Source organism: Monopterus albus, unplaced genomic scaffold, assembly GCF_001952655.1.
Source record: "Monopterus albus unplaced genomic scaffold, M_albus_1.0 scaffold56.1, whole genome shotgun sequence".
NCBI lineage: Eukaryota > Metazoa > Chordata > Actinopteri > Synbranchiformes > Synbranchidae > Monopterus > Monopterus albus.
Window position 1 is genome coordinate 1,264,904 of NW_018127936.1, and position 13,583 is coordinate 1,278,486.

General features: G+C 39.6%; 1 protein-coding gene across 1 annotated transcript; it reads right to left on the reverse strand.

Moving 5' to 3' along the window:
* Positions 1-7,263: 7,263 nt before the first annotated feature.
* Positions 7,264-9,928, reverse strand: LOC109961517 (glial cell line-derived neurotrophic factor-like). Its single transcript, XM_020602377.1, has 2 exons — positions 9,064-9,928; positions 7,264-8,172 (listed from the first exon to the last, which is right to left on the reverse strand). The coding sequence occupies exons 1-2, from the start codon at positions 9,317-9,319 to the stop codon at positions 7,598-7,600; spliced, it is 831 nt and encodes a 276-aa protein (XP_020458033.1). The 5' UTR covers positions 9,320-9,928; the 3' UTR covers positions 7,264-7,597.
* Between the last annotated feature and the right edge of the window lie 3,655 nt (positions 9,929-13,583).

The window sequence follows — 13,583 nt, forward strand, 5'->3', positions numbered from 1 at the left end:
AGGGAACTTTCCACCGTATGACATAGCTTAAATAAACACTACTATGCTATGTTATTATTCCACAATGTTCTTTCCCGCTTTTGTTAGACCACAGTGAAAAATACCTTCAAAACCTACAGGAGCTAGACATCAGTCACTGAGTGTCTCTGTGTCCATGTTCATATACATAATGTCTGAATTTGTGTTAGCAGATCATGCATGTGTATTTTTATCAAAGCTAGATGATGTGTGTGAGCAAGACAACCGAGCCCAAGATATCAGCTTTCCATTGGGTCTGTTTCAGCTCACTCAAGCCAGGAGGGGGGTTATTAAGGCCCTACAGGGGTCATACGAAGGTCGATCCAGACTATGAAAGGTTATAGAGGGATTGTAAAGGAGCTGTGACTCAGAGGTTTAAACTGTTTGCTCCATGGTTTTGCTTTGTGTGTCATTTTCTGGGTTAGCAGGATCCATTTCAGGGTCCATTCACCTCTAGAGGGAAACAGATGTCTGTTAGGGGCTTGTAAATTCTTGCATAGGTATTTCTGAGATCTTGCACACTCATATTTAGATTTGACCAGGAGCTAATAACTGCAATATTACCTTGTTTTTTCAGTGCATCCCAGTTAACAGCTAGAATGTGATTTGTTGCTTTACAGTACCTACAGTACCTGATGGGTTTTTTACATTCAATGTATGCATTTGTTCAGTTTCTAGCATCCATATGTATGAGTGTATCAGTATCGGGTCTTGATGTGTAATCACAATATTGTGAGTCTGCTGTTTATGCACATGAGTTCTGCAGCATCTCACCCCTTCCTTTCCTCTGCTTACTATCCATTTAGCAAATGTTGCATGTTCATAAAAGTGAAACTTAACATGAATGCTTAGATTTAATTGAGGCATGAATCTTTTTCTAACTTAAAAGAATCCCTGTTTTTGCTTTCATGCTGTCAATTTTGTCAAATGAACTAAGATGAAGAAACACTTATACAGTACTGTAGACCATATTGTTTAGCAGTAGATTTTTAAACATGGTTCAGTGGTATGTCAGTGTTTGGAACGCTACAGTGATCTTTCTATTTGCCCTGAGGTTAGAATATGTATGAGGTTTGTGTTGGAAGATAAAAATCCGGTATTTATGTGCCTGATTGTGTGCATTGCCTTCTCTGTTACAAGCTAAACCCAAAGTGTAATACGGCACTTCCTCCCAATAAGTTATGATTTGTTGAGCAGAATATTCACACACAGGGCTGCATCTCTTTTCCAGATAAAGACCAGAGAAGTTTAGAAATAAGTGCATTAAATTCTGATTTAGGTGCTGATAAATCACAGTAACGATAATTAAATGCAGGAAGCAAAACCTAATCATGGCAACAGCTGCAGTTTTGTGAAAATAATATAAAACAAATATAAGTATTTACAATAAACCTTGCCTCGTAAAAATAAGATGTCAAATAAATGTCCTGTATAAATGAACACCAGAAGAGAAACATTCATAAAACAAGTGGCCCCATATTGAACCATTTTAGGTTCTCTGTCTCTTCCTTATGGAACTGTCTCTACATCACTGTACATGCTGTTTGTGACTCAAAGATTTTTCCATTATGTTCTTGTTAAAGCTTGAAATCTTATGTTAACAGAATGATAATGTGCTCGGTGAAAGCATTACCTGACATGTAACTGACATGTTAGAGGGCTAGGTCAAAATACTCATGCTAAAGAAACAGAACGTATCTAAATAAACAGAGAATTACCTGAAACTGTAATGCCAGGTTTATTTTGCATTATTCAGTGAAACTGGTTGGCGTGACTGGGAATTTAGTGTGATTTAAAGGGGATTCTTCATTAATCCCAGAAAAAAGAATATTCTTGTCTTTCCTTCCTTTTTCGTCTCTTTTAAGGCTGGACCAACTGCGTGATTTTCCAGACTACCTGTTTAAGACATTAAAATAACTTGATGTGTCTAATTTACAAGGTATGTGACAGCGTCAGAAGCCCTTCCCACAGATCCTTTGCACACCGCTGAGGTGTTTATGGAGGAAGTGAGAGGTTCCTCCTTTCAGCACAGGGGAATATAGAGACCGACACGCACACATAAAGGTGCGCGTGGTTTTACACTCACAAGCACAGGAGGCAGCAGACAGCAAGCCAAGTCCTGTGTTTATTCATAGAAAGTAAAAGAATGAAAACAGAGGGATGGACAGCTGGAGACATTAATGGATAAAACTAAGGGACATCAAAATGCAGTGGACATGAGTAAATGTGGGAGGTGGTGAAAGATATAAGAGAAGGGCATAGAGGGAGGTTTGCTCTTTCCTCATGAGGGGAGGATGAATGCTGAGTTGGGGTCTGGTTTGCCTCCTGATGCACACAGACACTCACACACATATATGTTTTCATTCCTCGTGGGGACTTTACATTGACTCACATTCATTTCCTGGAGACTTTTCTTCACATTAATCATAACCGCTAACAGCCTAGCCCTAACCTTAACTTAACCCTAACCGTAACCCTGAAATTCAATTATATACATGGTGGGGTCAGAAATGAGACCCACGAGGAAGGCCGAGTCCCCATACTGTGAGTGTGTAAACAGGTTCAGGTCCCCACAGTGCGAGTAGCACAAGGCGCACACCAGTACTGTGTTTACAAAGGAGATTAGAGCCGTTCTGCTCTGTACCTCAGTGTAGCAGAAATGCTTCAGAGCCATATGTGTAAATGAAGAAGGATGTACATTGATGTAGTGTATGCTGTATACGTGTTGTAACATTTATAACTACTGAGATTAAGGCTGTAGTGCTTTGTCATGTAACTCTCAAATTCATGTTTGGTTGTGCCATTCAGGATCACACTCCTTTCAAATTGCCCGTCACATCACCAGTTCTGTCTTGGCTCAATGTAGTGGAGCGGACAGCCTCTGCTGAGCTGTTTCTTATAATTATAACAACAGAGACAGAAGCAGATGGAAAATCACAATATCAACTAGCATGTTTTTCACTCTATCCGTAAATCTTTGGCTTTCATGACTCAGTGGGAGGACATTCATCTCCAGTGTGTTTGATCACAAATTGGTATTAGTTACTCAGTGTTTGGTTTTTGCCTTTGCTCTAAAGATGTGAAGGTCAGATGCATCACAGTTGCTAAACTTCTCAGAGTTCTCCCTTTCGAGCATCCAGTATGTGAGCTGACTTTGACCTATTATTATTCACATATTTGATTAAACAAAACTATTAACACTCATTTTATTTACATATTCTGCAGTTTCACGTGCACTCTCTGGCTTTTAAAAATGCTTAAAATCACATATTTATCGATAAAACTCACTTTAAGATGAAGGGGAAATGACCATCTCATCTGCCACGCTAAACACAGATTTACACTTGATTGTATGAATACACACACAGTGGTGTACCACAGGTGTGAGGCAGAAGAGTGTAACGCACGTTCTCATGTTTCAACTGAATATTTAACCATCTGAGCCAACACCTCTCACTCACCAACACGCAGGGGATAGTGTTACATTCACTGCAAGTCATGGAGTCTACAAAAGGCCTATGTCCCTTAGCGTTGTACCCAAGTTAACGGAAGATCAAATGTGATTACATCGTGTGCATGCTCAGCAGGAGAAATGGATGGTTGTATTTCACTGTTGTCACTGTTGCCTACAAGTATGTAAAAAGCTACAACTGCTGCAAAATTCAAAAACTGGGTTGGTTAGGTGACAGACCAGTTGACGATGATCTGTTCCATGTTGCCTCTGCTTTGTGTTGCAGCCAGTCTGATGACAGAACAACACTGACTGGGCCGAAGGGCCTGTTTCTTGAATCAATCACAAGAGTACTTATTTACACTATTTTAATATAGCTGAACTTTACTGCCAAAACCCCAAACCTGGCCTCATTTTGTATTTTTTTTTTTTTAGAATTTCGGATTAAAAGATTACTTTAATCAACTGTGAAAATAAGAAGATAACAGATCTTAGAGCTTCTCTCAATCTTACAAACAGGCCGAGACAGTGTCGGTATTGTTTTGTCGTCATACGTCTTGAATTGGCAGCTGTACTGTTTTCATCTGTGATGTCTTTTCTTTATTCTTCCTTGGTTCTTTTTACAATTGATTCTTAGTACAGCCTGAGACATTCTGACAGATTCCAGGTCAGTGGCACAAAGAGCTTCTTGTGGTTTGAGAAATCATCCATAAAGACCTCAGACACGTTTGATATAACGTAATTATGTTTAGATTATAATTTGTGTCTTTTCCCACACCACCTGCCAGAGTAGAGGTAGACAAGGCTCTGCCTGCAAATCCCTCCTCTGGTAAACAAGTTGGTCATGGATTTTAAATGAATGAACAATAGTGAACTTCTTCCAGGCACCGAGATGCAAAAGAAGCTGTGTTTTCTTCTGAAAGTCTGAGAGGTTGACTTTTAATGGAAACGTACACACATTGGTTTGGAACTCATTGGAGAAATGAATTTCACATGCAGTCTTTACCCTCACTAATTACTACAGAAAGCCTTTGAGTCGGTTACTAAACAAAAATATCCTGATGGAAAATATCCATATAAACCTTTCGTCTTATTTTAAAATAGTCATTTTGTTCCTTTCACAGCACTTTCTGTCAGATGCACGTGAGACAGATGAAATGTGGCTATGATTTCTGTTGACAGAAAGATTAAGATTTATGCCTCAAAACTGACACAGTCAATGTGAATGAAATGTATTTGTGAAAAAAGTTCAAGTGAATCATGATTTTTCCAGAAACAGTGGCCTGGCTTCTCTGGATAACCAACAGACCTCAGTGAAGATGGTTTTCATTCAAACTAACATTTCATAAAAATAATTTAGTCCCAATAAAAATACCACATTCACGTGTATGGATTTTCCAGAGTGACCAAGATATTGCTTCTTGAAATAGGTGTTACAAATAGGTGTTAATAAGTGAGGGCTTTTTTTGTGTGTGAATTTCAATGCGGTGCACATCATGAGAAAAATCCTATTCAGCTTTATTTTACTGAGAAGGAATCTCATATTTGAAAATCTTGGCACATAAATTCAGATTTATCTGCATGGATAGACACCACCATAAGTAAGACAGACAATATTTTATTCTGTAATTTGGGTGAACCAACCTTCTAAAGTTCTTATTGTAACATCAGCATGTCAACAGTTCTTCCAGTATTTAGCACCTGTTTGGAATGGAACACCATCCCCTGAACTACTAACACTTGAGTTGTATTACACTCCAGTGGAACATTATCCTTCATTACAAGCTCTTCTAACACCATGAACAAAAGAGGAAAAGACTCATCTGTCTAATGATAGTATCCTCTGACTGCCAGTTTGCGCTAATGATTTCCTCCGTTGTCCACAGTTAAACCTGGCGTGTACAGTATATTTAGGTACATTATGTGTTGTGTATGTGCACTGTGTAATTTGCCACTGTCCTGGTTAATTCAGGAAAATGTTTAATTGAGCTCATAGAAGCCAATAGACCACATTTTGGTGAGGGTGGACTGTAGTTAATGTGTTTAAAATGATTAATGCATTAGATATTTTGACTCTGGTTCTGTAGTGCATCTGGTTTGTCTGTCAATCAGAAACTAAAATAATGAGTAGATGCTGTAGAAGTAATGGCTATGGAAAGTGTTGATTCACTCTATATACTGCATGTCTAAGATGAAAAGAAAAGAAGTTCAAATTCAAATGCCCCTTGGCTTTGATTTTAACTTGAATTCCTTTTTGTTTTGGTAAAATAGTAACATTATGAGTAGCCTGTTTAGTATCAGAGTTACTGACTGCAGATTTTCTCAGCCCCAATGTTACCATGGTGATATGTTCAACATTCAGTGGATCAAAATTTCAAGCACAGAAACATAAACGTCTTTGTGAATTCAAGTTTCTTAGCAATGCCCCTAAAAGCAGAACTGTCAAGTTAAACACAGCTGCCAGTGAATCCCCTGCTATAAAAGTATTTATCAGCTGCTCTGAGCATGACTGGTGTGTGATCTCTCCTTGTAAAATGTCTCACAGAAAGAAAAAAAAACCAGGACTTGGGAAGCCCAGTTTGGACTTGTAGTTGCTGTTGAACCAGTCTGTACTGATTCACAGCTCCCAAGACAGACAGAGGAAGGGCTGTGAAATATGAGAGAGTAGGGGACAGCTCGGATATCGACCACACATCAGTTAAGCGAGGCCCATCTTCTCATGTTCTCCCAAATCCTCCTCTTTGGATATTTGCCGCCTTTTCATCGTACTGTCTTTTTATTGTCTCCCTCCCTCTTCCGACATATACTTTAGCTTTTCATGTGAATCCTCATTCTTCCATATCATCGCCTTCCTTTTATTGTTATACTCTAGGTGCCGTACTGGACTATATGGATACTGTTCTCTCTTGTGTTTAATTATTGTTATTTGATAACATCATACTTCTTTTATGTTTTCTCTCATTTCTTAAAGGACTGGAGTTCAGCTCTAATGCTCTGCTGCTCAGGTGTTCCTCTTCCTGTTTCACATAAAACCGAGTTCTACTACCATTCACTTTCAAAGTCCAGTCTTCCCGCCGACATGTTTTAGATCACTGTCCCATTTACTTAATAGCATTATGGAGTCACATTGGAAACCCTTTTTTTTCTGAGCATATGGTAACAGTTAAAAAAGTAGACAGATATATAACTGAATAGTGTTTTCTCTTCCAAACTCACCTACAAAGGACATTGATTTAGAGAATACACTAGACTGCGTAAGAATGCATTTATTAGCAATGAAATGAGACACTTTAAAAGTGAATACTGTATAAAAATAAAGTGAGCAAATCTTATTTCATTAACACAGCAACTCATCTGAGGACGTGGAACTAGCAGGGAATAATCATCTATTCTTCTCTTCATAAGAATGAAACATTTTGATAGAACCTTTCTCACCTCATTAATGAAATGTGACACTAGAATTGTGGAACATTGTAAACATTAAGGTTTTGAGGAAAGTTGTCCCTTAAAGAAAAACTTTCTCTGTGTAGCTTTTCCACCACTAGTAGCGCTGTAAAGGAACGTTTGCAGAGTGAGTTCCTCGTGTTCCTCGCGTATTTGTTTACAAGACAAACTCTACAGAGTGACATTTAAATGTAAGATCCTGGTGATTATTTTCCAAAGTAAAGCACTCAGTCTTTTACTGCTTTTATATGGAAATACATAATAAAATTATTTAAAACCTTTGGCAGACTGAAATATAACATAATAAATAACATTTATTCCAAAATAAATATAAATAAGTTAAAATATTCTACATTTCATAAATACATTTCATATGTGTATAACTTTTTCCCCATGTAACATACAGTATGTGGTGTACAGGAGCCCTCATGAGTCTGATTTCAGTTTTTTAAACCGAGTTCCATGGAAACATTTCAAATCACACCGAATACATTTATCATCTATGGTGACTGCGGAGAAGAAGGGGATCAGGAGGAGTCATTGCTTCGATGCCGCCCCTCCTCTTATGGACTCAAGTCGTACAGGGTCACAGGTCATGCCGCAGTTTCCTCACAATGTTAAAAATCTGAAGAAAAAACACCCAACGTCAAACTTCAAAGTGGGAGTGACACTAGCGCACACTTCCTACACACAACCACATTTCCTGGCAGAGTGCTTCTTCACGGTGTGGTAAATGAGGCTGTCATCCAGAAATGAGAGATCACTGTCAAACGCTATCGGCCGACAGCAAACCTGAGGTGGTATGTCTCCAGGGGGAAGCCTCCTGCTCTGAGTGAGGCTGTAAAGGATTTTGTCATAGTTGGTCTCAGACCTCCTGCATGGTCCCGAGCAGTACCTGAATATCATTTCCTCACTGGAGCGGTAGCCAAGACCGAGGTCCGACACATTGAGGTGAATTTGTTTAAGCACGCAGCCCTGTCCTCGTCCACTGCTGCCGTCACCCCCTCTTGTCTTCCTGGCTGTCTTACCCGCCCTAGCACCTCCTCTTTCTCCTTTACCACTCTGCCGGCTCAAAAACATCTTCTCCCTTTTGTTTCGAGTCCTGCTGCTCAAGTTTTCTTTGGAGGGAGAGGAAGTGACGGAGGAAGAGGTAGATGAAGACGCGGTGAATGAGGAGGAGCGACGTACTCTGCTGATAGTCACTTTGATGAAGTCCACCACATCATCGAACTCATTCAGGAGGGGCTCCTCCATGAAGTCTGAAACACATTAAGAGAAATGGCACTCGTACAAGGATGTATTATTTTGGGCAGCACATACTGTTTTAGTTTATGATTCATTTATTGAAAAGTTGCTATGTTGTTTCAAGTACACATGCACATGCATATTTTTGTTTTGTTTTGTTTCTGTAGAGGATTTCCATTTGAAAAGATTCATCCAAGTTAGGAATGGATCCGATTCTAACCACATGGTTTCATGTTTGAGTAAAGACACAGCAGCCAATATGTAGCTTTGTGACACACAGACCTACAACTACAGCTAAAATAATTCATCAATTTGTGGACAGAAAATTAATTGTTAAGTCACTTACCAAATATTCATTGGTTCTAGCCTCTCAGTTACAAGGATTTCCCACCTTTGTCTTTTGTGGCAGTAAACTGAGTATAATTAGAGAGTCACTCATACATCCTGCATTTTAAGAAATTGAGTTTTTTCATCTACATTATACATTTGCATTTTATTAACAACCATCATTTAATTGTGTCAAAAAATAATGAGCATGTTTTAGGTGTCTCTTGTATATTATGGGAAAGCTCTAAATACTGTAATAACATCAAGAAGCACTAGCTCTGATTGGGGTAGGCCTAATGGTAAAAGGTTAAAGGGCAGCATGAAACATCATTGCAAATGTTTCAACAATTGGATAGGTCCATTTAAATGTGCTGTTTAGTATTAGATCATTTTTTTTGCTAAGTTAAATTGTCAATAGAGTGGTCATTTTCACATTGTTCTGGTCTTTATGTTTTTGTTGACAGGAAACAATATAATTTGTTTAAGGAATGCAAAGAAATCGAGACACAGAAAACCTAATGAATACCAATGACTTCATAGATTTTAGCACTTTTGGCACTCCATACACACAGGCTCACATTTTTCTCCAGCCAGCGCGTCTTCCCAGCCTGCTGTATCCGCCTCAGCGCGGCTTTTGCCCGGGGAAGTGACAGACTGGTGCATCGGAACCGGCGGAAGCTCCAGGGGACTCTCGGCGGCGCGTCCTCGCCTCTTGGTGGACGTGGACTGCTGTCGACTCCGGAACAGCGGGCTGGCGTGCACGGCACTCAGCAGTATCAAACAAGTGGTCATGCTATCCCATAACTTCATTGTCCACATCAGTCCGAAGAACATGGCGCGACGCAAAATCAACAGGTATCATCTGATAAACTGCATATTGAAGAGGTTTGGCAGTTTGAGGGGAAGAGACAGGGCGTAGCTCGTGTTCCTGCCACTGAAATTGGTGAAGATCAGTATATTGTCTACCTACTATCAACTGCACGCTATCAGTCATGCCAGCTGTCAGACGTTATGCAGCGTGGCGCAACATTGAATACGCACAAAGCCAAAGACAGAAGCGCAGAATGCGAAGGCAAGACTTCTCTCTGAAGTTGCTTGTTAACATAATGATAAAACGGCGCTGGGATGACAAAAAAAAAATAAATTGCTCCCAGATATCAGACCTTCACTCGCCTTTTCAATCAATGCGCATGGTTCCTTGCACGTAATGCAGCAACACTGCTGACTCCTCTTCTTCCCCACTCAACATCAATCCGTAAGGACAAGCGAGAGGTGTAACAGGAGAGATGGGGAGTGGTCGTGACGTCTCACGGTCCACGCTGTGTTTCTTCCAGTCTCCACCCATGCAGATTAGGCCTGCACAGATGGATGACATGGAGATCACATTCATGACTGAACTTGAGGTCCAGAGTTGCTGAGAGCAGAGCAGTTATGTTATGAAAGAGGCTCAGTCTCTGTACTCAGATGGCTGAGAGTGTAATAAGTTTCCCTTTCCACTAGCAATACACCAGATTTCCCATAATTCTTTTCTTGTTTGCAGTGATGTAAGATGGAAAATGTGTTTCTAATCAGCCAAAGCAAACAGACTGAAAAGATTGTATTGCTACCTACAACCTCAGTGTGCTTGAAATCCTATTGTTTTGATGAGCAGATGACATTTAACATCAAGGGCTCTGAGCCAATATCCATTACAGCTTAACTTCATCCAGTATTGTACATCTGTTCCATCCTATAGAAAGAAAGTATTTGCTGTGGCTATGACTAAGCAAAGACTGTAAATCTCTACATTCAATAGGTCAATACGGTTATCCTTTTTCTTTAAGATGCATGTCAAGAACCACAGGAGCTTTTTAAAGATCTCTTAAATTGTGCTGAAGTTAGTGGAACTGACTCCTGCATCATGTAAAGATTTTATGATTTTTGTAATAATAAATCAGCAATGATTTGTAATAATTGCATGTTTGAGATTTGGAAATAATGGGTCGGTGGATTAAATTCACAATATGATATAATTTCGCTGACACAACAGTTTACTACATGTGATTTGAGAGTGGAGCTTGTAAACAAGATCAGCAATTGCAAACTGCATTTGGAACCTTTAAACTAGTGTCTGTAAGAAAGGCAGGACTTTACTTTGATTAAAGCTGCAGATTAAATCTTTCTCTTATCACGTTGCGGCCTCACAACGTGTCCGCCTCCTCCATACTTCAGTAAAAGAATGTGAAGGAGACAAATTCCATTTGTTTACCTATTCGCTGTGTCATTATTTGTTGTTATTCATCTCATAATTTTTATTAAAAAACATAACAAGGCAGAGATATGCATGGGTGAAACTAATGATCGAAACCAGAACAAAGACAAGTGAAAGTGATCAGGGGAGTTTTATGTGCTTGTGCCGAGTGCTCTCCTTCCAATAATAGTTAAAAGTTGTTTATTTCCTTTTAGTCTGTACCACATCAAAACTAACTGCACACAGCTGTTATGCTTTAAGACTTTGTTTAGGGTAAGCAGAACAAATAGTTTACCACATGATTGTTTTTGATTTAAAGTCCAGATGGATTAAGACTGTCTCAAATTAAATCGCATCACCACTATCTTTATTTTCTCTCTAGGTTTGGAGTGGTTATTGTGGATAAAATGCCCAACTGCTCTGGTGCACACAAATTTTCTTCCAGCAGAATCTTTCCATTTCCTCCAGTTTGGTTTAACTATGTTTCAGTGTGTGCCCACATGTTAGCCACATTGTATTATAATCACTTGACTTCACTGAAAAGGCAAAAGCCATTTGAACATTCAAGCATGCTGTAACTGTAAAGTCATACAGAATAATGCCTGTGCTTTTACAAATTAGTCAAATAACTCAGAAGTGGCTTCCTTATCCACTGAATTGTTTGATAAAGTGTGTGGAAATATGTCAACCTCATCCAATTACACCATTGCCAAGCAGCAAATAAACCAAACAGACGTCCATTTTTCTTTTTGCAAGGCACGAGGGCTAATCTGGGGCTGGTCTGCAATTTAATCTGTCAGCCATTTTTGGGGCTCGGTTTGACAGTTTGTAACAGGCTAATTGCACAGGCCATTTTACCTGTCATTATCGGCCACTGTGAAACTGCAGCCCCAGAATGGCTCGAGGGTGGAAGGTAGCAGCTGACAGCCAGAATAGATGGGGCATGGTTGCCGATATACTGTAGTAATTAGCAGAAAAATCGTGACTTTATTCACAGGCAGGCAGAGCGGGGAGATTGGCAGTACTGTGTACTATAGTCCTGTTTTCATTGGTTTGGTTGAATGTTCTATGTGAAACTTGTTTTTTTGCCATGCTAGAGGCACATAGTTCAAGGGATGGCAATACTGGTCAGTTGGTTGTTCCAGACTGACTCAGTAGCTGCTTGATGGTGCCCAGAGGATGCTGTCATCCCCAGTGACTTTGTTGACCGCGTTGGTGACCGCTTTTCTTCTAGGGTCATCATCAAGTTAACATTTGAATTTGTCATGACATTCCCATCAGTGTCAGCTTTTTGTACTTCATGCTAATTAGCAAATGTTAGCACGCTAACATGTTACAGTCAGATGGTGAACACGACAAACATTCTTCTTAATAAACATCAGATTTTTAGCATTGTTAATGTAAGAATGTTAACATGTCCACTTTAGCTATAGGCTCAAAACTCTGCTGTGTCTAAGTTCAGTCTCACAGAGGCACTAACATTACTGCAGACTCTAATTTTATTCATTCCAGATGGATGTACAATAAAAGGTCAGCCAGTGAATTTCCCCAGTAACGGTCTGGGTTAAGGCTCAAGAGAAGAGGAAGCTGTTCACATTTAATAAGCCCCAAAGGTCAGCTTGAACCATGGCGAGACATCGTTCTCCTTAGATTCACTTGATTTAGTATGTGGATATTAACATTTATGAGAAGTTACTAGAAAAAAAAAAAGAAATTAGCCAACAAGAACTGTCCAGTTGTTAGCAAATCAGTTGTTTCTGATCCTGATATTGCATGACCACTTGTTTGATACCAATTCAGTCAGTTGAGCTTAAGAAAGTTCCTTTGCTGATAACTGCTCATGGATTTGGGTGGTGTTTTAGGGATCACTGAATATGGTAAAAATCACCTCTTTGGTGAGCCATAGTGCTTAGACAGTAATCCACACCATATGAACACCGGTGCTGCTGGAGCCTCAGGGTGAGAGCGATCAGACTACAGGAGCTGTGAGTGTGGATACCGTCTGCTGAGCTGACTCAGAAATGTGGGGGTCAGTAGCAGTTATGATGTTTAAACAAATAAACAACTTACTCTACATTTGTCTTCAATTTTGTAATTTTAAGTTAGTGTGACATTATCTTCCACTGGGCTGTGTGAAACAAATGTTCATTTGAAGAAATAAAGGCAAATAACATTACATGCAGCCATTTCCAGGCAAAATAGAAACTGGGTTGAAAACACTGAGCCCAGATTTGTTGATTCTTCACATACATGTGCATGCATAGACATAAAATGCTGCCACTAGTGGACACTATAAGACGTAGCAATAATATTTTCTTCAGCAAAACAACCTTCCATACCCTGTTTTTAAAAGTACACACATGTAATTGTATGTAGTGCACAAAAATGAGTGAATGAATGTTAATGTGATATGATGTTTTGTGTGTGTAGGGTGGTAATAAAACAAGCTATCTTCATCATGTTAACATGTAACTGAGATAAACATTTTGGAGGTAGTACAACAGGTGGAGGTCTTGTATGCAAATAAAATTCATTTATCTTGATATATTCATGATCCTTGTGTGGTGAGAAAGAACCAATTAGTTTTATTATTATCTAACAAAATGACTCTGTGGTGGTGGGGTGTTTAAGGGGTGGGCAGGAGGGGGAATACAGGAGGCTGGTGGATGAGTTTGTGGAGTGGTCTGGACAGAATCATTTGCTGCTTAACCTGGACAAGACCAAAGAGATGGTAATTGACTTCAGGAGGAAGGGAACTGCTCCACAGCCCCTCTCCATTTTGGGGAGGGATGTGGAGATGGTGCAGGAGTACAAATACTTGGGTGTGACTATCGACAACTGTCTGAACTGGAAAACAAACAGCACATC